At 36.7% G+C, this 26,768-nt stretch overlaps 2 protein-coding genes across 9 annotated transcripts in view; one reads left to right on the forward strand and one right to left on the reverse strand.

The window, feature by feature from the left end:
• The window catches only part of LOC112554120 (furin-1-like), an 83,565-nt gene extending 81,325 nt beyond the window's left edge, over window positions 1-2,240 (reverse strand). For 3 of the 8 annotated variants that reach the window (XM_025221721.1, XM_025221723.1, XM_025221722.1), the window contains exon 1: window positions 1,740-2,239. In XM_025221721.1, the coding sequence (XP_025077506.1) occupies window positions 1,740-1,904 (165 nt within the window). In that variant the 5' untranslated portion in view covers window positions 1,905-2,239. Of the gene's footprint in view, window positions 1-1,739 lie in introns of all 8 variants that reach the window. The other 5 variants (XM_025221728.1, XM_025221725.1, XM_025221724.1 and 2 more) reach the window with 3 other exon arrangements.
• A 95-nt stretch (window positions 2,241-2,335) lies between these two features.
• Window positions 2,336-26,768, forward strand: part of LOC112554125 (ankycorbin-like) — a 35,052-nt gene continuing 10,619 nt past the window's right edge. Inside the window, 18 exon segments of the mRNA XM_025221734.1 lie at window positions 2,336-2,561; window positions 5,623-5,785; window positions 6,638-6,768; window positions 7,284-7,372; window positions 7,855-7,919; window positions 13,496-13,624; window positions 13,959-14,065; window positions 15,339-15,433; window positions 16,710-16,811; window positions 18,642-18,703; window positions 19,006-19,098; window positions 20,864-20,968; window positions 21,700-21,819; window positions 22,260-22,295; window positions 22,844-22,972; window positions 23,369-23,438; window positions 23,865-23,977; window positions 26,228-26,521. Of these exon segments, the coding sequence (XP_025077519.1) occupies window positions 5,717-5,785; window positions 6,638-6,768; window positions 7,284-7,372; window positions 7,855-7,919; window positions 13,496-13,624; window positions 13,959-14,065; window positions 15,339-15,433; window positions 16,710-16,811; window positions 18,642-18,703; window positions 19,006-19,098; window positions 20,864-20,968; window positions 21,700-21,819; window positions 22,260-22,295; window positions 22,844-22,972; window positions 23,369-23,438; window positions 23,865-23,977; window positions 26,228-26,521 (1,809 nt within the window). The 5' untranslated portion in view covers window positions 2,336-2,561; window positions 5,623-5,716.

The raw sequence follows: 26,768 nt of genomic DNA on the forward strand, positions 1-26,768 counted from the left end.
TTCGCTCCTTTAAGTGGCAATACCGCACTGTCGCCAGGCTTCAGACGGGTACATAAAACAAAATGCTCAAGGTAAAAGGGAAAACGCCTCGATGACCCCTTGGACCGCCCAGGTTTAACCAAAATCCATTGCAGCCATAAATGAAAATACGTCTGGAGGTGGTACTCCGGGTCTATACAAGCCGCCCTTCTCAGCACATTAAAATGCCAGCGTTCGACTACACGATTAAAAAGATTTAGAGGATTGGTGTCTTTTCTGAGGGCCTTTATATAGTATGTATTGAAAAAGAAAAAAATACAGCCTAAAGTTAAAAAAAAACACCATTTGAATCTGCTTTTCAGAGCAGCACTTCATATTTCAAATAAGCTGCGCTTTTAGTGTACTTATGTTGCAATTACTCAACACTTAGAATGACATGCGCTGATCTTCAAGCATGTATCTATCTAATTTTAATATTAAACCACAGTAAACAGCAGCAAGAACAGAAACCTAGACCAGACAGCCTGTTCCATTTCTCAATTTTCATTTACATCTTTCTTGCTTTTTTATCCTCTAAACAGCCATTAATGTTAGAGTATGTTTAAAGCATTAGTGCTTGATTTTATAACTTTAAATGAGCAGAGATGTTGCAACATAAAATACAATGAGAAACTGATTTACTTGTGTCATTCTTTTACTGAAATGAGGAACATATAGTGTCCCATAAAATATGCCATCTGCCTGCAAGATGAAAGTTCCTGATAAAATGCCAATGATCAATAATATCTATAGCTCTTGATAATTTATCCATCAATAGTGGTATTGCTGGTTTTTCTTTTCAAGAAAGAAAAGGGGCTGTTTCATTTTGTCTAAATTGTGAATGTGTGCGTGCATGCACAAGTGTGAACATGAAAGGGAGTGAAAGAATATGAAAGAGGAGAAAGTTGAAAGAGTAAAACACTAGAAGAATTGAGATTCATTATAATAGTACTGTGTTTCAATATCAAAAGCATAAAGATTAGCAGAGGTTACAGAGATTGAGAAATATAAACAACAATCTTAAATACAGATAAAATTATATGATTTAAATGTTCTCATCTGTGCATCTAAGAAAGGAGGAAGAAAAAAATAAAATCATATGTTCTTCTATGAAAAGTCATGTATTTATGAGGCTGCTATTGTAAGGAGAGGCCAAATTATCCCATTAAAACACATTTTTATTCAATCATTAAAAAGATTCTAAGCCATAACTTCTTAAAAGTAAATTTAATAGCTTTACACTATTTTAGTTTTTTTTTTCTTTTTTTTACGATCTGCCATTTAATGAAAGACCTAAAGATATTCCAGATATTCTAGAGCTTAATTGTTTCAATTCTCATAAAGCTAAAAGTGGTATGGGAAAATCGTTTGTGCGTAACAAGATGCTGTTACTAACCAACTGTAACAAGTTTTTATTAAGTACTGATATTCTTATTTATTGGAATTCTAAAGCCAACATACAGATCTTCTATGCAAAGGCTCTTTAGCATATACATATTTTAAGGCCTACTCATAATCTTAACATCCAAAATTGCATGACCCTCAATTTTTTTCAGACATTCGCGTGCATAAGATATATGTACTTACCAGGTTTTTTTATAATTCCTGCTTTTAAAACTATTTCTTTGCATTTTTTTAAAATCACAAACTGGACACCAAAATTAAAAAAAAAACAATCCTCCCGCCCCCCCAAAAAAAAACAAAAAACGCTCCATCCTCACCTGACCGCGGAAGACAAATCCGTGTTTAGCTGCGACGTTGCGGGCCACATCTTCGCCACCTTCCACATGAACTGCCCATAGATCCGTGTAGTGATCGCCTAAGATGATATCAGACAGAATTAATCCTATGAATGACACCCGTAACGCACGATTAAAGCCATGCATTGTGTTGGCCGGAGCTCGTATGGGTCAGTGGAGGCAGAAACACGACGGTTCTACCCCCCACCCCCTGTCCGCGCAGACGACTGGACGTGCACAGCTCCGCGGAACGGCTCCCCCCACCGATTGTCAATCGATAAATAAATCCATTAAAAATGTATGGAAAAGTGAGTTCCACGTATCAGCTTCATCGCTCACACAGCAGAAAATACAGCGTTCAACCATTCTCCATCTTTTTCAGTCAAAAGTTTGTCGCTAGCTGCCGTTTTCCATGGTAAAAGCGCTCATCATAGTAGAGCCGTCTGCCGAGCGTCTGCTAACCACCTTGGCCTCTAAGCCTCTGCTAGCTTCTCGCGGTTGCTGCGGCTAATGCTAACAAATGCCGCAAGATGGCGCGCATAGACGGATAGGGAAATGACGTATGTGTGGTCATGCGCTTGTTGACCCAATGCGTTACGGTCCGCTGGGTCTTCGTGCTAAGTTCGGTGATTATTGTTTATTTGTTAAGCCATGTTGAATACCTGTTCACCAGTAAGTTCTGAAACGCGCACGTACTCTAAACAAACGTCATTCTGAGAGACTCGTGGAATTTTTATTCGGGTGTTGCGACTAGGGTGGATAACTCTTACGACTCTCACGGATTTTGTAAAGCCGAACGACAAGGTAGGACTAGTTCATTATTTTGAGAGTGATTGTGCGGTATTGGTAAAATAATTTGGTAAATATTAAATTAGCTTAGTTATCAGAATATTAATGTATTGGTTTTTTTTTTGTAGAAGTAAGGCTCTGCAGAGTTAAGCGCTTTTAATCTCGAGTAGGCTAAACTTATAAAACTAGGTGAGGTCTGTATTCACTTTGATGTTGACTGTAACAAGTGGAAAGTGTTACTAAATTAGTCCTGATGTGATATAAAAACTTTACAAAAATCAAAGACTGCTGTCTACTGGCCCCCGAAACCGTGTCAAGTTTCCATTGTAAAAACGAAGTTAAGATAATCAAGTGCAGCTTGTCACATCGCGGCAGAATTTGACATTATTTGCCTATTTTAGTGCTCGTCTTATCGTTCAGTCGGTGTTTACCCCCATGAGAAGTCAAGCACCGAACTTAAGGTAAATCTCCCAAACCTAATTCCTATGAGCGCAGTGTTTAGATGTGTTTGTACCCACACGCTGCATTTCGTTATTACCACTATCACATGAAGGTATGTGTATACAAGATTCAGTTTCTTATACAATTTAATGTCAGTTATTATAAAGCATTTTAGTTAATTTTATTCTGACTTTGTTGCTTATTTAAAACATCACTTAAGCTGTAATATTGCTTCTATGCATAACAACATAATGCATATAGCTATTTTGAACCATGAGTACCAGTCAGTGAGGCCATATTATTGGTTTTATAAAAATTCAGTAGTGGTATCATTAACTTACTAGAGTTGTTGTGCATATATGACCTATTCTCTGTGCCTACACTGTGGCTGTTTAACTTGCATGTGTATGCATTGGTATTATATTTTTATGCAGATATTAGGGATATGAAATGCAAAAAAAAAAAAAAGTCACTATAGCTGAAGCATGATTTTATCGCTTAGACCAGTGGTTCTCAAAGTATTTCAGACCGCGGACCACTTTACTTAAGTAAAAAATATGGCGGACCACCAAGGCCTAAAAATCAGTCTGTACTATGAATTTCAAATTTAAATTGCCGCATTTGTTTTATTACAATTCAAAACTAAATGTCCTTTTGTGACAGTAGTATAGTAATAAGTTGACATAAAACTACGTACCTCGTTCTTTGTAATTAAAATGTTAATGCGAGGAATGCTTCACTTTAAACATAAAGTTGATGACATATGACGACTGTCAGTCGCGGACCACCTGACTTAGGCCCGGACCACACTTTGAGAACCACTGGCTTAGACAATGAAGAAAGCAACAGGAAGTTTTTGAAATTTCCCATCATAGCTCTCATTTCACTGCAAAAATGGCATCAAGTAAGACAACACATGCCAGGTACTATAAAGCAAAAGAAGCTTTTGAGCTCTTCAGGATGGTTGATTCACCTGTTTAGATGTAAACTGAAGAAGGCTGCACGATTGCGAAATCTTTATTAGAAGATTTAGATTGGTGAATAAGGGGCAAATGGTTGATGGCAAAAAAGGTAGGAAAATAAAATAGAAAAACAATCATCTTGCTTCTTACATGAACAGTAACACTGAAATCAAAGAGCATGAAAATATTCCATACTCAGTAGATAGACCTGTAGCTTTCAACAGACGCTGGGGTAAAAATCACCCAAGATTTCCTTCTCAGAAAAATTTTGTTTCTTTACCAAGTCTGAAGCTATCACCGTAAGAGGAGTGCAAATCTGTTGATATGTAACAACAATTAATTTTTATAGACATTAAAACAGTTAAATTTACAGAATGAGAGACTACTATATACATATAAGGCATACAAATCTTCCATTAATATTTGACAGAGATCCTAAATCATCATTTTGGAAACCTGTCATCCTTAGTGAACTAATAAACTTTCTGACAGTCACAGCATACATGTGTGTTGTGCATGAGTGAAAACTTGAGAACTATTACATATTTCACTTATAACAACTGATGCATAATACAGAATCATTTCTTCACCATTTATGTTCAGAAGGATTTCTATAAGGACTAGATTTTTAATGTGAATAATGGGCATTCATTTCTGCTTGATATGGGACCATTAAAATCTATTTGCTGTGAGACAAGGATGACATAGTCTGTATTCCTGCCTGTAAAAGATTTCTTCGAAATTCCATTGGAGTTATCTTATTCCTTTTGGATTAACTAAGTAGGTGTACTTTCAGGACAGTTTAAGATAGGAACAATTGATTTCTGTTAAGTATACATCATAAGAATGATGCAACCTTCCCTACCTAGCAGTAAGTAGGATGCACTTTGACAAAAAGAGTAGCTTAAGTAACAAATACAGCTGCTTGCAAAATATGAAAGCATAGGATAGGAGAAAGGAGTGAGACTACTAAATTCTAGAAGTACTTGTATTCACAAAGGAGAAGAGTATTAAGTCTTCAAAGTCTCAGAGATGGCCACTATGCAAAGTTATATATGTATATATCAGTACAAAATGATCATTGTTTATTCAGCATCATGCTTTATAAGAGATTTTCAGCACTGGTTACAATAGAGCTAAAAATCAATACAAATGTGAACAATAAAATAGACCCATGAATGCAGAAAATCTGTATCAGATGAATCAGATGAAGTCAGGTCTTTGTATTAACATGTAACAATACAAGGAGATATGTTGCAGAACTGGTTTTCATGGTTCCATGGCAGAGAATGTTCAACATGTTCATAAAGATTATATGCAAAAAAAATCAGTATTTTTATTTAAATTTAATTTTTGGTACAATTTCCTAATAACTGTTTGTGTTTTTTAAAATGACTGGAGAGCTACAGCAATGTATGATATAAAGCAGTTATGACACATTGACAGCAAGACACTATTTTGCATAATTTGATCTCATTACAAATCTTTTCCAAAGTTGTGAGTGAATAAATTTACGTTACATTTTTTTTAAAGTGAAGTACTCATTATATCATTCCATTTCCATTTGTTATTTCAATATTTGTCCAGATAGTATAGAATGGCCTTTACACATTTTTTTGGTGCTTCTTCAGTTGAGATTTTGTTCCTATGGTGTTTCTTCTTTTCATTTGCAGAGAGATGGCATTAAGAATCACTTCGTGCTTAATGTACATCAGACTTTGGTAATAATCATTTACTGTTGATGTCCTGAAAAGTAACAATCTAGCCATGACATCCAAACGCGTCCGTAACCTTTTCAGCAAGTTTGGCCGCACCAAAAGTCAGAGCACAACTGATGTAAGTTGAACTTAAAGATTGAAAGTTCATTCAAGAAATTTAAGATGACTAACATTTGAGTGTGTACTCACAAAAACTGCATTTGTGTTTTAATAACAGTCTTAGTAATTTATTCTTTTGGTCCTTTATGTACATTATGACTTGTAAGGCACCCACTAAATATGCGAACAAATATCTGCTCTGTCTGCTCTGTGGTAGAAAGAGAGCCTTCTCTATTTCTGATGTGAATTTCTACTCTATTCTATAAAATAAAGGAAGAAGCTAATAAAAACAAACAAAAAAGGGAGGATGTGCTCTTGAAGGGATATAAGAAATGGTTCATCATTAGCTTGGAGTGAATGCTGTCTTTCTGGGCAAATGTCCCAGAACATGCCAAAAGGCAACAGGCTGCACTTCCTTGATTAAGTTGCTCATGCTAGATTAATTTTGAACCATGACTGCACGGTCACTTGCTACATCTTGCAACCACTAATTTATCACAGGTACGTTGCTTTCCATGCAAACTTTAAGAAGGGGGAGTTAACAGGGTTCTTTACTTCAGTCAGTACTTCCTACTGAGGTTGGCCAACAAAGCTTTACTAATGTTTGTTAATACATTTAAAATGTGTTTTTACTATGTTATTGTCATTGCATGTATGCATACCATATTTGTATCTGTATGTTGCACAAATATGAGTGTGTGAAAATTGTTGGGGTTTTGTAAATTCATGAATGAGTGTTTGTACCATCATGCTTATGAGGATTCCCCCACCCCACCCCACCCCATTTTTAAATAGAGTGATTATCTCGTTTATTGTAAGTATAAATGCATGTAACAATGAATGGGGTTCTGTAGAGTGGTTTCTTGTGTAGTTGTCAGAATGGAGCAAAACTGATGAAAAGTTGATGAAGGCTGTAGAAGCCACAGACATAAAGAAAGTCTCCAGCATCTTATCCAGAAAGTCCATGGTTCCCACTAAGCTTGGACCACGAGGTCATTCTATGTGAGTATATATTTCTTGTAGGTTCATATGAAATTTCCACAACCTTATACAAAAACAGTTTGCATTGTTTCTGTTACAAAGTGCTGTTCAGCATTTTGAAAAACAAGTATTCAGCACTCACAGTGATCTCACTTTTCTGAAACAGAAAGGGCAAGCAAGAATAGAGTGGGATATATACGCACACAGATGGTAGGAATTTTTCAGAGTGTGTGGCACAAAGTAGACCTATTGCCTGAGGTGTTTTCTTACTTTCAAAGTGTAGCTTACTCATCACTATTCGATGTGGATTATAAATTGTACTAAGCCATCCATGGACCACAGTATAATTTGATAACAATGTTACATGCCTTATGGGAAACTCATCCTTAACCAGCTTGCACCTTTCTCATTTCTGAGGAGTGTATTTGATGTCTAAAATGCATGTAAACGTTAAACAGTAAAATTGCAAGCTTTTAGTGTTTGCTTTTGCTTTGGCAAGAAACAATAAAGTTTCTTGTATTTCATGCTGATTTTAGCTTCCATGTGGCATGTGCTATTGGGAATATGCAGATTGTGGAAATGCTTCTTAAAGAAACAGATGATGTCAACGACTGTACAATTCAAGGTGACTAAAAGAAAAATAAACTTGGTTGTTGGAGTTGGTTTGAATTAAACATTATACGACAAAGCCTACACTCTCTGTGGCTTGTAGTATGTATTGTCTTTTGCTACCTATATGATCTCTTGATCTCTCAAAGAGAAAGTTGCATAGAAATAATGATTTTTAACCTATAAATGTGTGCTATGTTAGGTTGTGTAGAATTTGTGTGGGTGTGGAGTGGAGATATAATTGATGCTGTGCTGCAATGACAAATTCTGGTGGCATTTAATTTCCCAAGGATGAATAAAGTATTGTCATTGTTTTTGTCAGTGTAACAGTTTATTGTATTTTCTAACTGTCCCCTTGGCTTTGGTCTTGCATGTCCATGTACTTTTGAAATGTCACAGCAGTAATCTTAAATCTAAATGCAGTCATATGAAGTGTGAAGTCTTTTTAACCAGACTTTAAAAGAACTCATTAAATTAACGTTTTTTTGTGGTTTACAGGCAACACATGTTTACAGCTTGCAGCTGCTAAAGGACATGCTCAGATTGCACAGTGTTTGATACAGGTACATGTTTTTTTTTTAACTCTGTGTTATTTATTTGTTTAATCACGCCAGATTATGGTCTTAACGCTTCATATGGAAATGTGTCATGCAAATGGTAATATGTGATCCTTAGTATTAACTTTCTTGCATATGATTTATTTAAAATTTCTTGATGAAGTGTGGCAAGATACTATTATAACAAATCAGTAAGTTAAGCTTATTTCTTTCATCAAATAAGGTGTCGTTCTTTCAGGCATCTGTAAATCATGTTAGTGTTTTTAGTGGTTAGAACATAGCAATTATGATGATAATAAGTAGCATGGTGATTTTATTCTGTGTACACATACATCTGATTATTTTTCCAATTTTAATTTTGTAGGGATAGGGGCATTCTAGTAGTCACCAACATAGTGAACGTTGTATGCCATGTGTTCAAATCTCAGTGTGACACCTCATTGTTGGGTTTATTAAGATTCCAAGTATTTGCATCAGTGGTGTATTCATTACATTTTGCCCTCACTTTCCAAATGGTAATCACCATAAGGTGCTAACATTGTCCCTGTCAACTAATCTGCTGAATAAAAAATATGCACCAGACACAAAATAGGATGCAACTGATGAGTGTAATACAAAACTTTGTGACATTAAAGGCTTGCGCATGCTTTATATGACGTGCTTTATTATAAATGATCTTTTAGAAGAAAAAAACAGTGCTTATTAAAGTGTCACACTCTGAGCTAAGCCTTGTTTTTTAAAGCTGTGTTAGCAGAGAAAAAGTAGAAGTTGGGATAGGCTGATAAATATTTATGTGGAAATAGCTCTTGCCCTTTACAATTTTTTCAAAATCTGTATGCAAGATACTGTCTAGAAGACATATGACTATTTACCCCTTTGAGGGTATTGAGAAATTAAATTATACACAATGAGCAATTTGCCCATTTACAGTTTCCTCATATAAAGCTTAATTAAATGCACACAGAATTTGAATAAAAGTGAATTTAAGACTTTGCTATAGAAGAAAGGAAAACTTAATAATGATAGTAAGGATGGCAAAAGATGTTTGTAATTGTTTGTACTGCATTAACATGACAAACTAGTGATGTTACTTACCAAAGCTATTACAAATAATCTGTATAAATTGGATATGTTTTTATTTCAGTACATGATTTTTTTGTGAAGCATAAGAGACTATTAAATTTAACTGCATTTGGGTGTTTAAAATAAAATTTCAAAATTAATTTTTTCTTTCTTTCTTGAATTAATCACATTCTAGATTGGAGTGAAATTTGTCTCCAATATCACAGTATAGTACAAAACTTTGAGTGGATTTTCATTCTGTATTTTTATGTTTCTAAGACTTTTAGCTTTTCACAAGTTCGTTAAAGATTCTTAAAGTTGTCAGCATGAATGCAAGTACAAAGAATAAAGTAGGCATAGAACATTGAGTAATATAAATTTCTTATGAAGTCATACTCGTGGATGTAAAATGAATTCAGTTCTTTCTTATGCCTGCCGCATATCACAGAACCTTGCTTTTCAATAGTTAAACCTCCTGCTGGAATACAAAGGCTAAAATTGAAGCACCTTTGAAGGTCATAGTGTCAGATGTATGTAAAACTTCTGTTGATTTACGTTATAACATAGATGGGTTATTGGAAGGATGGGTCCTGGAAGGCAAGCACTTGTGTGTGTAAGAATGTTGTGCTTTATATATTAGGCAGTCTCAGATGAAGATGTCTTAGTAACAAAGAAGAGGGTTTTATGGTTAGGCTTATAGTCAAAAGATGTCTTGAAGATAACAAAAAATCATCTACTGATAACTGGATAACTTTTTATCAACCTCACATCACAGTAAAAATGTGGAGTGTGGCAATTGATAAAATTTGAGTAACATTAAAAAAGAAGTGCATGGAAAGGTGCTTAGATGATTTAAAGAACCAGTAAGGTTCAGATATTTTTTCTTATGGTTGGGTAAAGCTGAGTACAGTGTACTGTTTCTTCTAATCTGGATAAATATCCTTCTTCCATTCTCAAGATGTATGCCTTTAAACATCATCCTGCACAAGAAGAGGTCTAAATCATGATGCCAGGAAATGCTTAATTAATATATGGTCCCAACTGCCCGGTGGCACAATCGGTTAGCGCCTGTCACCAATACAGTGAAGGTTGGCTGCGCATGGAGTTCATTTCTCGTCTCGGGCACGCTGTTCTTTCTCTGCACGTGGCATCTGTTTACAGGGTTGGCTGCCTTGCCGTAATGTGAGTAGTATTCATGCGCTTGGAAGCAGCAGATTGTCTCTCACAATTGTGGTCCTTCATCCATCAATTCGTTTCTGTGCATTGAGCGTTATCTTTGTGATACGGAAGCTGCGCGTTATAAAACTCCATCATCATCATCAACTGTTCCATAGGCTGAGGTCTGTTCATGCACTACTCAGATGTTTGTGTTTTTGACTTCTTTGAGCACATGGTGATGTTTGTGGACATACAGATATCAAGTACAGATGGAGTGGGGGGCAAGGGATATTTAGTCAGATTAGGAAAAATAACATCTTGTACTCTGAGCTTTACCCATTTATTAGAAAACAATTTTGCACTCCACTAGTCCTTTAATTCTAGGGGAAAATGCAGACTGTTAGGCAGCCTTTTGCTTAATCAAAATCAGTTTTCAGGGATTTTACCTAATACAGAATTTTGGTTATTCGGGATGCTTCTAAAAATTCTCATCCCTTAAGATTTATTTTCACCAGTGGCTATGATTATCATTATTGAACATGGGTTACATCCAAAGGGTCAGGGTTGATTTGTTTTATTATTGCTTCCTCCTCCTTGCAGCTACTTCAATCTCATCAGCAAAAGTAAAGTAACTTTGAATGAAAGACACATGTCCTACAATAAATTGCAGTTCCATGTTAGGAGCCAAAAGCCTTAGAAGTAGTTTTCAGATTCTGTGGAAGAACACTTGGAATAATGCTGAACTGGCAAATATCTGTAAAGAAAGAAAAATGATGCCTTGTATCACCACAGGTCAGAAGGAATAGGGAGTTGGTGCCAGAATTACAGCTGCAGCAAAAGCTATGGACAAGAGTTCTGTAAAGAATCATTGGGAAGATTTCAGCATTGGCACTTGAGCTCTAAGTTTCTTGCTGTTATTGATTTTTCCGCTAGTTCTTGCAATAATATTATGAGAGGTAGGTTAGCAATCCCTCCCCATGGTTGTGTGGAAAATTTGGCACAGAAAGGGAAAGCTAAAGAATTATCTTACAAGCAGGAAAGAAACTAATAAATCATAAGGTTACAACATTTGTATTTTTTGGGGGGAGGAGGGTTTTATATCTGCTCAGGGACTGTTTGTCTTCATTGAGCTAAAATACAGCTGATGCATATTTTTCTATGATGCTCTTGATTTTGGTTGATAGGGTTTGCATGTTGTAAATTGTGCTCATTTCTATTATAAAAGAAATCTGAACTTTTCATAGGCATGTAGGATCGAAGGTGTTCAATCCGTGGGTGATATATGGATAGAAACAGAGTTTTGAATTTGGATCTCTCTTGCAGAAATACACAAGTTCATCTGAAAAACATTTGAATTTGCCACATAGACAATTTATGTTTCTCATAACTTAGTGCATGAAAGGTGAGATCAACTTGCTACAAGACCTTACAATGAAAAGCAGACATCAGCCTTATTAAAATATCCATACTATATATCTAATGAAGTCTGTACACATGGAAACAGTGCTAAAAATTTATTTGTATTCTGTAGTGGCAGAATTCTTAGGTTTAGCATGGAGGCATGGAATGGCCCACAGCAAGTATGATGCCAGTGTCACAAAATAATTGTCAGGTGCCCAGCAGTTTTTAAGATAGTGAATTGCACTGCTGGTTGTAAACCAGAAAAGGAATATCAAAGCTAAATTACACAGCAACTTGAGTTTCTGCACCAGGAAATGAAAGCAATCTGTGCACTAACTAGTGTGTTTTTATCATGTGGCACAACTTCATGGGGGGACAAAGTATTGGGTGTGCTTCCGTGTCTTTATCATGTAGTACAATGTTATGGAGTGGACAACAAAGCATTGTGTGGACTAACTAATGTGTTTTTATCATGTGGTGCAACTTTATGGAGGAGACAACAAAGATAACGGAAAAGCTACTTATCTTATGGCTTGACCTAACAGATACTGATTGTCTCTGCATTATCGTCCAAGGTGATTTCAGAAGCCATAGGCAAAACTGCAATTACAGTTAACCTGACAGGAAAGATGGAGAAGCAGAAATTTGTTTCATAATTAGGCTTAATGAGTTAATTTTAATGAGCCACTAAGATTACCTAGAGGCCTTCTAACCTAATGTCTAGAGTGCAAGAACAACTCAAGCATCACCTTTGCCATAATTAACATGCAGACTTCCAGCAGCAGAGCTCTCTGCTGACAGCTAGTAGACGACAGGTATCAGTGTAAGTGCATTTCTCAAAGTGGCTTTGATCACCCAGCCACAAATGGCCAGTGATCATCCAGTTCAGGCAGGAGTCATCCAGGAAAGTCCAAACTAGATCAGGTTAGGACTGTAGAACTGACTGGGTTCTGATTTGAACCAGGATGGATAAAGACTATTATTTAAAATACTAGTAAAAATAAGGAGCAGAGTATGGGCTGTTTAGCTAGGTAATCTTTGGCACGTGAACAACCCATGCAACTGCTGAGGAATGAAGAGAAAATACAGCCTCTAACAGCTTTTGTCTCTGAAAGGTTGGAGGAATATAGTGATACAAAGGACAGGATGGAAGCGCAGACCTAATCTAAACACTGCAGCCAGGGGTCACCTTTCAGTTAGGGCTTAAAGCACAGCTTGTGGTATCCCCTTTAATTTCAAGAAACTGCTTGAATTGCTTTTCAGTGGGAGTTGAGAGGCAATCAGGGGAGGATTCAGTAGTCTGGGTGGGCTAAGCAGTTTTTAAATAGCCCATCAGTCAAGAAAATGAGATTTCAGTAATATAAGACCACAAGAAGACATGATGAAATCAGTTTGTTATTGGTATGGCAAGTGTCTTCCTTTTGTTGGGAACTATATGTAAAAATTCTGTATGTTAAAGCATAAATAATAATTCATTCAATTTCCTTGTTTATATTGATGACACTATAAAATAACTGCCTCTCTCTGCACATTTCTTATGCAGCTCCATTCAGCTGTTTGATTTATTTAGTTTAAAAGCCAAAGGACAGAAAAGATTGTATGGGCACACATGTAGTAGGGTTTCAGGTTTTGTGTTCACGAGAATGTAATTTCTTTGAATGTACTTTGATATAATAAATAACTATAAATAGTGGGAGATAAGTGAGTGAAATCAGCAGTGTACATGGGTTTTGGCATGATGGGCAAGTAAAGCAAAATATGTATCTGGAAATTTTTTTAAAGAGCTATATTATTGAGGATATCTGAAAATGTCGTAGGACTTGTGGGTCTGTTGATAATAAAAGCATTCAGGATACAGAGGGACATATATAGATATTTGCGTATGTAAACATCTATGTGTGCACATAAATAATGTGTGTTGGTGTCCAGCTTTAGCATCCATTGTTTTTTGTTGGCTGCAGTCTGCAGCAGAGGTGGATATGCGGGACAGCAATGAAATGACAGCATTGCACCATGCATGTGCAGGGCTTCACCATGGATGTGTTCAGGTTTTGTTGCAAGGTGGGGCTGACCCACACAGCACCGATAAAGTAAGAGTCCTACACCCCTATAAAGTGCTCTTGTGGATGCATGCAGGAGAGTTGCTAGAAGATGAGATAGATTTAATTTATCCCAGAGGGCAATTATGAAGCAGCATTTTGTATCGATGGACTGTGAGTGCTGTTGTTTGCAGTGATGTATGCTGTCTTTTTGTATTGGCTTCAAGGGGTGATGCTTTGTATTGATAGCCACAGTTGTTTTGTACTGATGACAGTAAGTCCTGCTGTTTTTTGACAGATATTTGTTTTCTTTGCCTTCTTCCAGTTTTTGAGTGAAATGTGAAGTCTTGAAATGTCCTTTTTCATTATGGTCTATTCTATTTAGAGCGGGAAGACACCCCTCTTCTATGCTGCCCATCGTGGGGATGTAAATATTTGCAAGCTGCTAATAGACAAAGGAGCAGATGTTAATGCTGGTGACAAAATCCAAATGTGAGTGTCATGAAATGTTGTGAATGTTTGCAGTTAAGGTCTCAGTATTGCAAATTAGATATCTCTTGGTATCAGCAGTTTATATTGTGTGAAAATTTGGCTTGTTGTGTGTTCACAGTCTTGTTCTGAACATCAGTCTGCTTGTTGACAAGATCTTGTCTTGACTGCTTGTGAAGATGGCTTGTTTTACAGCATTCTGGGAAGCTAGGCACACGTTGTCTCATGCATTGCCTTGTACGAGCTTGGTCATCTATTTATATTTTTAACTGCAGCTGCATTTACTACAAGGCTCTGTCTGCATAGACTGTTTACATGATGTTTTGAGACTGAAAAAACTGCATTACATAATATCTGCTGACATGTTTCTTGATAATAGTGTTTCTCACATCTGTCATTCTGCATATTATGAGCTCTGGAAGATCAGCTCTATTCGCCATACTCTGTCCATCTCAGCCGCCAGAATTCTCATCTCCTCATTTGTTTTGTCTAAACTAAACTACTGCAACTCTTTTCTTGCTTGTTGTCCACATTACCTTATTGATAAGCTGCAGAAAGCCCAGAACTCAGCTGCTTGTCTCATTTTCTGGACTCACAGATCTGAACATGTCACACATGTCTTCACTCTCTTCATTGGCTACCAGTTAAAGGTAGAATAGATTACAAGCTCTCAATGCTATGCTATGGATTCTTTGAAGGCATCCCCCTACCCACTATTTTATGGAAAGCTTGTCTGTACACACTCTTTCCCAAAACCTTGGCTCCTCATCAGACTCCCATCTTCTATCCCTCCCTCCCACAAAGACAGTCACATACGAACAACGGACGTTCTCCCTCTATGCTGCTAAGCAGTGGAACTCTCTTCCACATCACATTCGTCACTCTAAGGCTACATTCAAGCTGTCTCTGAAAACATATCTGTTCACAAAGTACTATCCCTGAATTACTATTCTTAACTTGTAAAAACCATCATGTAACGACTTCTATTTTACACTGTTTATAGTATCTACATCCCTTCATACCTTCGTCCATTGCTTTATGTTGTGCTCTTGTACCTCATCTTTATTTTGTTCAGTCTACCTCACTGTCCACTGGCTTTTATCTTTCATTTATCATTATTGGTCTGCACAGAGAATGCGATCTATCTTGGTCATGATGCTGCGCGCTGTAAGGTCCCATTACTATTATTAGTGTTACAGTGGTCTAAGATTTACATTCCATGACAAACTTTTTCGTGTTGTATCATTATTGTCTTTTTACTTCAAAATGGTTTCAGGACACCATTGGTGATAGCAGCAAGGGAAGGCAACCGTGATGTTTGTGAGTTTCTTTTAAAAAGAGGGGCCAATGCAAACCACACTGATAGAGAAGGTATGTGATGCTCACTTAAGTATATTTGTGAGAAAAGAAGCATGCAAAACCAGTTTGTTTCTAACATGAAATGGAAAAGTCTTCTGCATGCAAATATTGAAATTGAAGTGTGAGTGGAATTGTTTGGTCATGCATGCACATTCACATCTTCTACACTAATAAAGCAAATTCTGTTATAGCAGTTTATTACTGAAACCAGGCTGAAAGCGCATTGCATACATGAACATGCACACAACACTCATAAAATACAACCATACACAGGATGGAAGAAATCGGAGTATCTGGAGGAAATCACTTCATAGGTTTTGTTTTTTTTGTGTTTTTTTTTTTTTTTTTTTTTTTTTTTTGGGGGGGGGGGGTCATTGGTAGTAGTAGAAAAACTGTTTTTCTGTGTTGATTTCACATTTTTGCTGCATTGTAAATAAAAGGCAAAAAATAAAATAAAAGTTCCAGAGTTCCAACAATGGGATGTGTTTCAGATTTGATTTGATTTTAGCTGAGATTTTGAAGAAGGGCTTGTTACCAGCAGATAACTGATGTGTATTGTAGGTTTTTGGAGCTCTGATCAAGTGTAGTTTTTTTAGTAGACACTTCTGCATAACACCATGGGATTAAATTTAAATTTTCCTTCAAGTAGAAATAAAACACTTTATCCAGATGAATGGGGTGCTTGAATATGTAATAACAAAAACAAGAAGGGGGTTTTGTGTGCACTAATATACATGAGTGAGTGTGTGTGTACATGCAGATGTGGTTGCATGGTCGAGCAAGTGTTAGTATTTGGATGAGGCACTAAAGGAGTCAGACTTGTCTGGTTGCAAGCTCAAAGGCTGCATGTGATAGGAATATCACTAAGACGAATCACAGAAATATCACTAAGATAAGAAGGGAAGAGATTAAAAAGCTTTGGTCCATAGCAAGCTTGCATGGCTGCATATTGTGTGGTCTTGCAGGAAAAACCTTTTCAGATCAGTATTATATGTGTTGGAGTTTATTAGATGCTCATCTTAGTTTCTGGTTCTGTTTTTCATGGACTTTTGATTTCTAACAAACTGCTCTGAAAAGTTGGAAATTTTGCTCATGAGATTGAGGAATTTGGGAATGAGATAGGAATAGATTTCATCATTATGTGTAATCCTCATTCATGATAAATTACTTATCTGGAAGAGTTGAATATTGGCAAAGAAAGGCAGTTAAATGCCATTTTCTTGTAAACATCTAAACAGGATTCATTCTGGATATTTTTATTCAGCAAATACATGTATTATAATTTAAGGTCGCACAGCACTGCAGCATGCTCTCAAAGCAGGACACACTGAACTTAAAGAAGTTTTTGCTAGTGCTCCTGCTCAGGCATCGTGGAATCTGAACAATACAGGTAACATTCTCTAACATTACACATTTAGTGTGTGTGTCCCTCTCTTACATTCACAAAATCATAGAAGGAATTTGTCCTAAGTAATCATGGTCTTTTGGCAGAAGAATGCTGCTTTATTTGCATTAATGGATATTAGCCTGATGCTAGAATAGCTGAACCATTTTAACATTGGTATAAACGGCAAAATTGACAGATAAAGTGACTCTTCGGCCAGCAAACAGCACCTAGATTTAAGGCAGGAGGCAAGGGTTTTGTAGAATGAGAGTAAAAAAGGTAAACAGCTGAAGTATCATGTCTACCTCAGCTATCGATTCCCGATATATGTGCAGCACCATAACTGCAGTGTAGGCTTTGCCCTGGGTTGAGGTAAACTTAGCTAGGTCATAGAGACCCAGAATCAGCAAGGGGTAGGGGGTGGAGGATAGGAACAAGCATAATCTGCTTAGCTTCAGAGAGTTATTCTTAGGGATCCCTTCCCCCTTCCATAAAAATAAACCCAAACAGGCTTGCAGGTGTCCACCTGTGCTTTGTTTCTTGTGCAAGCACACTGTGTATGTGAGAGAAGTTAGAGGATTTTAAGATGAGTTTTGAAGGAGAAGTGAACTTAAAATCCTCAGATTGCATCAATAAAATGATGTATCTTTATTTTCCCTCGTACTTTGTCCCTCACCCAGTTTCCTCTTCTATTTTAGCACCTCAAAGCCTTGGGGGAAAAAAATTGAGAAGTAAGTGAAAAGAATATGTCCTCATGGTAGAAGATGAAAGAGAAATAAAATGAGTGAGAAGCAGTGACTGAAAAAGTGGTAAGAGAGGAAACAGATCTGGCACCTGCAGATAACTGGCAGAAGAGGATGCAGATAGCCTAAGGGCTTATGGGTTTTTAGGGAAAACTCTTTGATTTGGGAGCCGCTGTTGTCACTGATAGGCACCACTAGCACCAGCGTTCTTATCTTAGTTAAAATGCCTTAAAAGAGTTTTGTGTAAAACACAGAATTGAGCATAAGTTTTAGGAACATTGTTTCTAAACTGCAGATAAAGATTTAATGATGGAGTGACCTAGGGAGTGGGGAGGGTTGAAGCTGGGTGGGGGTCAGGTTTATAGGTCACATAGTTGCTGCAAGGTCCAAAGCAGTCTGGTGACTTTCTGCTGGAAGCTCTATTCTGATGTTGTAAAGCATTGATCATTAAAGAAATTTTCTATTGTCGTTGAAACAAAAAGGAGAATTAGTGAATAGCGCTGTTGTCAGGGACCTATATATCAAGCTGTAGGAAAAGGATAGATTCTTATCCAGTGGTGTCTAGTTGGGGTAATGCTTGATCAAATACTGATCCAAGAGTTATTTTTTATGGCTTTCAGCAAATGAAGAATTTCACTACTGTAAAGATGTTTGCATATGAAAAAAAAAATTAAAGAAATGGGAGGTGAATGTGTGGTATTGGCTGTAGGAGTCACTGATCACTTTCAGCAGTAAGTGCCATTTTCCAAAAGATAACAGGATTTTAGAGAAGCATTTTGCGTTGATGGCAGGCTGCGCGTCAAAGTCAGACTCAAAAAGAGTCCATTAAGATAGTGCACAGTTCTCTGTGGCAGAACATATCCCCAATATTTCAAGGTAGTTAATAAAGATGGATGGATGAATTGACTGATCCTTTTTTCTTTTTTCAGCACTTTTCTGGCTGCTGGATATAATAGCACGATAGAAATCACATAGTTTTTTAAAGTAATAATAATAAGGTATACAGCTGATGGTGATTTGTGCAAAAATACAGCAGAAGCATTGAAGCTGTAAGAAAAATAAAAACTGTCCTCTATGTTTTTGTTCTGTACAGTAGAAGCTGTGAGTACCACCCATCAAGAACCTGTCCCTTTGCGCTCATATTCCTCACCCCAGGTGAGACAATTCGATCTTAATGGTCATTAGCCCTTGTCTTTTTTAGTTTTTATATCATTAACTTTACCTTCCAGTCCATATCTTTTGCTGCCACAAACAAGCAAGATTATCGGGTAGCCATCTAGTATAATAGGAGCTCCAGGTTGTATGATGTGTAGTCAGCAGTCTACCATGTAGACTTGTCCTTCTATATAATTGATGCTAACAGTGTTAAAGAGTTTGTATTTTCTTTTTAAATAATATGTGAGCATATTCAATAATCTGTTAATATATAATAATCAAACCTGCTGTGTTTAAAACAGGAAGACATTGTGACAAGGTTCACACACAATGACTCGCCTGCACCTCAGGGCACAGCAGATAAAGTACAGCCTCTAGCAGGGAGTGACACAGAGGTACATCCTGTATAGCTCTGTGATTAGGTTTATAAAACTCTTGAAGAAAAATTGTAATCATGTTTATTTATTTGGAAGGGGTGTAGCCTAATTAAAAATGTGTGAAAAATCAAATTGTGAAAGAAAAGTATTCAATGTCATATCTACAACAAGGTTTTGTGGACTGAGCAACGAATTTCATGCAAAGCTCATGTGTATTTTTTTATAACAGTTGCCACTTTAGTAGCAAAATTTTTCCCAACCCCCAACAAAAATTTCTTTTATGAGTTTCCTTTTTGTCGAGCACTAGATGGGTTAAATGTCTTAGCCACATGCATATGTGTGTGTGTGCATGTTCTAATATAACCTTAAATTTTATAACCTAGTTTTTGATGAATAACGGGTGAAATGGAGGAACAAACTTTGCTTAACCAGGGCCAACAGGAAAAGGCCAATTTAACCAGTGTGAGCACAGGCTTTCAAGCCTGGTAGGTTAGTGGATGGCACTATAAAAATAAATCACAAAGTTTAGAATTAGGGTATCCACTGGGTGAAGCTAATGATACATCGCACAATTTGTGTAACTCTACTCCCTGCTCCTTCATTTGTGTCTAGCATAGTGGAGGTAAAATTGTCCTTCCTTTTCTGGCTCTGGTGTGTGTTGAGTTATGAGGAAAACAAAAAACCAAATGCTACATTTAAAAAACTAAAATCTATTGTCTAGTTGATTGTTGTAAAGCACTCTGTAGACACTCTATCTCATTATCCCAGAAACATCAGGTCTGTTGATTCAAAAACTGGTTTTAATTCTTTTTTTTTTTTCCTTACTCTCCTTTAGATCTGAAAAAAAGATTTCTGATCCTCTTGCCAGCTAGATGCATTTTCTTTTGAATGTAGAGAAAGCAAGATTAAAATAATTATACAAATTACATGTGGACAATGTCATCTACAAACTTGAATATGCTGTAGAAAAATTGTGTGTGAGTGAGAGGAAGGAGGATGAGAAAGTAGACCACTCTTAGCCGCTGTTACCAATTTTTTAAGTCTCAGTAGAAAAAATAAAAAATTGAGTGAATTCAGAATGTTCTATAGCAGCAGTCTTGTTAAAGATGTTGTGACATGAATTTATAAAATGAAGGCACTCTGACTTCACGCAGAGTTGCTCTACAAACCTCAGAAACATTGATTTTTTTTTCTCTGCTATGTGCCAGAGGCTTACAGCACTTCTGTTAACAAAAGACGTTTGGCAGAAATAAAGCTTCACCTCTCTGTACCCCACCCCACCCCTTTTGCCCCACCAACCTTCTCATTCCTGTCTTAAAAAAATCTTTTTCAAAGACAAGCGATCTATCGTGTGCTTGCTGTCCTTTTATCTCAGATCTGGCTAGTTTAAAATTGACAGAGATGAGTTTGGCTGATACAGGTCAGAATTACTTGTACATCAGGAAACACAATTTGCATGTGGGTGGTCGCCAACCTAACTGGCAGTAATGAAATTGCAAATCACAGCTTGATATGATAGACATGTCTCTTTTTACAAAATAATGAGTTATATCTGTTAATAAATAAACTATTAAGTTTTCCTAAAGTTGAGAGCACTTTCTATTTCTCAGATTTTGCTCTGACTGTAGAAACCTCAACATTTTTTCATGCCATGCAAGAAAATTTTCTACTACAAAAGAGAAATGACTTATGCTTAACATGGCTACTTCCACTTATGCATGCATGCATGGTAATTGACGTTACTTTTTTCCCTCCTAAAACATAATTTTGTAATTCTTTTTAGAAGGCAAATCATTCTGACAGCATGACACTTCAGCATGACAAAGGCAGTGTGAGCATCCCAGCAGAGCAGTTAGCTCTTCTGACAAAGGAGACCAAAATATACAAGGTCAGACAATTTCATTCATTGCCATTTAAAAGCAGTGAGCAAGTTCATAATGAAAGAGGATGAAGAAAGAGGTGGTTGATTGTATTATTTGATCTTTTCAAGATTGCATGAGTATTATACTTGGATGCTGTATGCTGAGCAACCCAAACAACCTAAATAATTCTCCACAATGCTGTAGTCAACACTTCAAACCTATGTAGACTGTGTTAGGCCCATTGCATCTCATTATTGAGTAGGCCAATTCCTTCATTACCCAGCAGTGACGCCCTATATAGGGTGAATAATTTTGATTGTCCTAGAAAACTTTACTCAGTCAATTTAGAGGAACTTCAGGCCTAGAAGGAATAAATGGCAACCAAAGAGAAAAAAGATCCCAAAAGACTAAATTTGATCTGCATCTCTGTCCTAACACTATTAGTTTGTGTGTCCTAATGGTCCTGGTTAGGTCTGTCAGCCTGAATGTGCTTCTTGGCAAACTAATGTTTGTGGGATCATCATTCTTTTCAGACACCAGGTTTCTGATGCTTATGGCAAAATGAAACAATTTTTCATAGGAATTTAAAAATGTGAAATGTACATATTAGCTTACTTCCTCTTGAAGCCACAAACGCAGATGTGAGGAGAGTGAATTTATGAGTAAATTATTTAAAGTAAGCCAGACTAGTTTTTGTTTTTGGTGGAGTCATCAGTTTTACAATTTCTTGTTTATATGCAAATATCATATCTATTAGGAACTTAAGGCAGAACATGAGCAGCTCAGTGAAGAGTACCACACGCTGTCCATTGAAAATTTACGTCTGCGTGATAGGGTGGAATATCTACAGCATCAATCCAATGTCAAAAATGAGCAGGTAAGAACAACTGAGCTTCCCTATCTCAAGTTTTTTTTCTGGAGAACAAATGTTAACTAATTTTTCGTGAATGCACTTTTTCACCACCATTTCACCTGCATTTCCACATGTTTAAGTGTAAGCATTTTATATGATTTTAAAGCTGTTATTACTAACGTTGACCAGTTTTAACAATTAAGTTTCAACACTTTTTCACAGCAAATGTTGGATTATATTTTTGTAACAATGAATCAAATCTTTTTCCTTGACTACCTTATTTTCCAAGCCATTCAAATCACAAAGATTTTTATTTTAGTACTAGAATTACCAATTTACCAATTCAACACTTAAACTGCATCAGTTTTTGTTGAAGATTTAAAGGCTTTGCTTACTATCCCTCCTTTATGAATGTTAAACACTAACACCTTAATAGTCCATCAACATAAACTTATTTCTCACAGGAAATCAAGCTTTTACCACAGGAAGTTCAAGATGAGGTATGCATTTCATTCTCTTAGTCTTAGGTGATATCGTGTTTGAATATAAATCACAATTTTCCTGTATGTGTTTGTGTATGTGCATATGAGAGAGTTTGTATGTTTTGTGAACAGCTTAGATATCCATTTGTGCCATAATTGCCTTAGGGCTAATACACAAAGAGAACACTTTTTTTATGTAAGTAAAGTTTGTGAATTCATTTTTCCAAAAGGGATTCAATCAGAGTAATAATTGAGAAGTTTTAATTGTTAACCTTTGACAATCAGTTTTTATAGGCTTGATTATTTTAATAGAAATGTATGTAATGTAGCATATGTGTGCTTTCGTGCACTTGCATAATATTAGTTTACCATCTCCAACTCTTCTTCTTGTTTCTAATCACCGCCAGTGGAGCCTAGAGCCCCATCTCCAAATCTAGGTATCTTTATTTAAACATGCTAAACTTTATTAAAGATTTGCAATATATGTGAAATGGTGTACAACTCCACCCCTCAACCCACAACCCAGGAGTTTTGTTTTAATCCCATCCCATGTTGTAATGCTGTAGATTAAGAATTTGAAAAACCTCCTGGATGAAGAGAAAGAGCGGCGGCAGGAGCTAGAGGGAAAGCTGCTGGCCAAGCACACAGATGAGGTAGAGGGGAAACTGTTGGTCAGGCAGGCAGATGAAGCTGAGGTAAGGAAGGGCATGTTTGCTGTTATGACCAGCTGTTCACTGACTGCAATAGGGAAATAAGCATATGGATCATTCTGCAGAGTATTTTAAAGTCCCACTACATGCAGTTCTTCACAGAATGAATTGGTATTGATCTGTGTAATGCTAATACAATGACAGCAGGTCAACTTGATTAACATTTGGCATTAACCTTCAGGATATTGATTTCCTGCCTTTACCACCCTTTCACCCGCCCCATTCCCCACCATTATTAAGATTCAGATCACAAGTGCCCTTGGAATTAAAAAAAAAAGACAGTGTTTGTTGAGATATGGTGTAAGAAGCTCTTGCAATCTGATGATTTTTTTTTTTGGTGGCAAAAAGCAGTGGCTTGTTATGGTGTTTGTTAAATAACAGGCAACAGTGAAAGAAAGTCATGACACAGACAGCTGGCAGGAAAGTGATGAGGAGTTGTATGAGTCTTCTGGTAAGCTTCTCAGTAGCCTCAGGAAGTTGATGCTCTGGCAAGATCGTAGGTTGTGCTTTAAGGTTAATCTGGGCAATGAAGATGAAATAAATTCTTTTCTAAAATATCTACCGAAGTGAATTTTAATGAGGAAGAGGGGTGATTGATTCTTGGAATGGAGTAATGTGGGTTACTGAAGTCAGCAAAGTATGTTCAGTTCGTGCCATTTGTTAAGATGTTGCACTATTTTCTGTGGGTAACAAACCTAAAGAGTTTGGTTTGGCGAATGGCATTGCACCCTTAAAGAAAATTTGTGTAATTTTCTTCAAACAAAAGAGGGCTTAAGATAAAGGCTTATCCCTCAAAATTGTCTTTAGCAGCTTGTGAAAAAAGCTAGCAATGAATGAGAGACAAACATTAAAACATGCCTTGTTCTTGAACTTGCAGACAAAAAAACAAAAAGTGGAAACAACGTAGAAGACAAACAGATGGTAGCTTTACTTCGCAGTCAGATCTTAGCACTCCGTCAGGAAAACGATCAGCTGAAAGAAAAGTTACAGGTCAGTTGAGTGTTAAGCATTATTTCCATAGCTGCTATAATTGGCTTTTTTTGGTAGGGTTTTTTTTTTCCATCTGTAACCTTTAGAGTAATTTAAGAAAATTTTCAGCCCCTGACACTTTAAAACTTTTGAAATACAAAAGAACATTGCATATGAGAAATGTACTGGACAAAGTCTGTTTTCGATGATGTGTATGCTAAATATCTTTAGTAAGTTTATTCTTATTATTATTATGTTTTGTTCTCTTTTATTTTGGAGGGGAGATTATTGAAAGTCATTGCAGTAGTTTCTTGGGTTTGTAGAAAGAAATTACTGTCACTGACCTCCAAAATCATCAGTGGCTATCATGGAATACCAGCAACTGGTATAGGTAGTATTCATCCCCATGATATTTATATCTCCTAAGTTCAGTGAAATGTTCGTGTCCTCCACATATGATACACAAAGTTCTGTTAGATGTATAATAGTTTTAGGTTGGTTAAAATGCTCAATTTTTTTTTTTTCTTCTGCTGCTTACCAGTGGTGTAAATTCTTGAAGATGATTCCAGCAGTGCAGTACACCACAGAACAGTGCTGTAGTTGTTTATGGCCACACAGGTGACAGTGACAACATCTTGCATGAGTTCTTGTGTTTGCCTTTGAGGCAGCTGTTATGGCTTTCGTGATGAATCATGTATTACACAGCTGTTGTGACATTGTTTCTGATCTTATTCATCCTCTTTGTAATAGTAAGCATGGCAGAGTTACTGCATGTATGATGTATACCTGTGACCAAACAGCATGCAAGATGTGTTTCTTTCACATTTGGTGTCTACCAGCTGAAGAGAATAAAGACCAACATAGCTGACATTACGTGACACCTAAATGGGTGCAACGCTAACATAAAGACAGCTAATGGACCAGCTCCGTGGATTTTTGTTGAACTTTAATGGCATTGGAATGTTTCGTACCATTTGTTTGAGGAGGTTCCTTAGCCTTGTGGGCAGTCCGGAGGTGCAATGGTTAGTGCCTGTCACCCATACAGTGAGGATTGGGTGTCCTGGGCTCAGTTCTTGTCTTGGGTATGCTGTTGTTTCTCTGCATGTGGCATCTGTTTACAGGGCTGGCTGCCTTGCCATGATATGGCCGTAGTTGCTGGCTCACCACAAAACACCAATTTTTCCCTTACCTTGGCCTTGTGGTTGGTGTGCTAAACCTTGGAGCAGGTGATTGCATGTTTGAGGCTTGATGAAGCTAGACTGAAAAGTTCCTTACACCCACCCACCTAACACCTGTGATTTGTCAGGGATGGTTAAAAATAGCAGAAGTAACAAGCTGGGCTCCACTCTGCTCACTAAGCACAGTGAACACCATAGTTCACTGCCACTACAGGTGTTAGGCTACAGAATCTTTATCAGTATTTTTGGATGATTTGTTTGCCACCAGTGTAATTTATAATACAAAAACATCTTTAGTACTGTAGTCTTTCTCTGTTTTTGAACAAAACGATCCAGCACCTTTCCTTTCCAGTAGAATACAATTGTGAGCATGCTCTACTGCTCTTGTGCATGCATTTGCATAAGTGCACATATGCAAAATGTTCTTTTATCATATAAATATATGCATGCATTTCTACACTTCATGTAAATATGTACATGCAAAGGCAATTCTTGTGTTTAAAGTTGTTAAGATTCAGTGTACATAAATGTACTAGTGTAGGCAGTATGCAGACTTTTTGTGTATAACTCTTGCCACTGCCACAGAATTCTTTCTTAGTTGATGAATAATTTCAGTTAGCTCAGACTTATTTCTGATTTTAAAAGTATAATGTTGTTAACAGATAAGTTAGCATATGAATAATTGAGAACACAAGATCACTTTTTCGTAAGATACAACATATAAGATGTGTACCGCAATTTTATATTAATGGTAATAATTAAAGCAGGCATATATCAGGTCAAGATCACAAGGAATATTAATACCTACTCTTTTTGCAAATGTCATTAATTTTATCTGGGTGTCTTAAAACCCCCAGCATCTTCACTAAAAGACTGAAAACTCTCAACATTTAAAATTAATGATCTGAAAACCACATTCGTTTATATAACTAGGAAACACTTTTAATATTTGTCTTTCAAATATAAGCTGTAAAAGTATAATTACTGAATTTTTCAATTAAAAGCATGGACTAGATTTAAAACAATCTCAGCAAATAGAAGGGGAAAAATATAGAAAATGAAACAAAAGAATTTTTTTTTACATTGATCTCAGCCAAGGGAAGCTGCTGATGACCAGAAGGTTGCTAGAGTTGTGAGCAATGAGGAGCTGGTCAGGACAAATATGACTCTTAAGACTGAGCTCCAGTCACTGCAGAGAACAATTACAGCTTTAGAAGAGGAGAAGTCGGCTCTGCAAAACAAAGTAGACATGTTGGAGGAAGAGAAGGCATCCATACCATCAGATAAAGTGGCTGTGATGCGTTCACACAAGCTTATGGAGGAGGTGAAGTTTGATGAAGAAGGATTTGTAGATGGCCAGGATCTGACCAAGGAAGAGTTTTTGCAGGTAAGGTGTGAATTGCACAGGAAAATAAACTGCATGCTTAAATGGGATACTTGATGTATAGTGTTTTCTTTACAGACATGCACTGTCTTGTAAATTTTTTTTGCTTGGATTGTCATGTCTGGATGGGTTTAAGTGAAGGCTATTCAATCTGTCCACTGAACAAATGCAGTGAAATTGCTTATTAAGGACTAAAAATATGACTATAATAAAAGCTTATGATGGTGAAAAACTGAAGGAGAAAATTTTT

The sequence above is a fragment of the Pomacea canaliculata genome, linkage group LG13, assembly GCF_003073045.1.
Source record: "Pomacea canaliculata isolate SZHN2017 linkage group LG13, ASM307304v1, whole genome shotgun sequence".
Taxonomy (NCBI): Eukaryota; Metazoa; Mollusca; class Gastropoda; order Architaenioglossa; family Ampullariidae; genus Pomacea; species Pomacea canaliculata.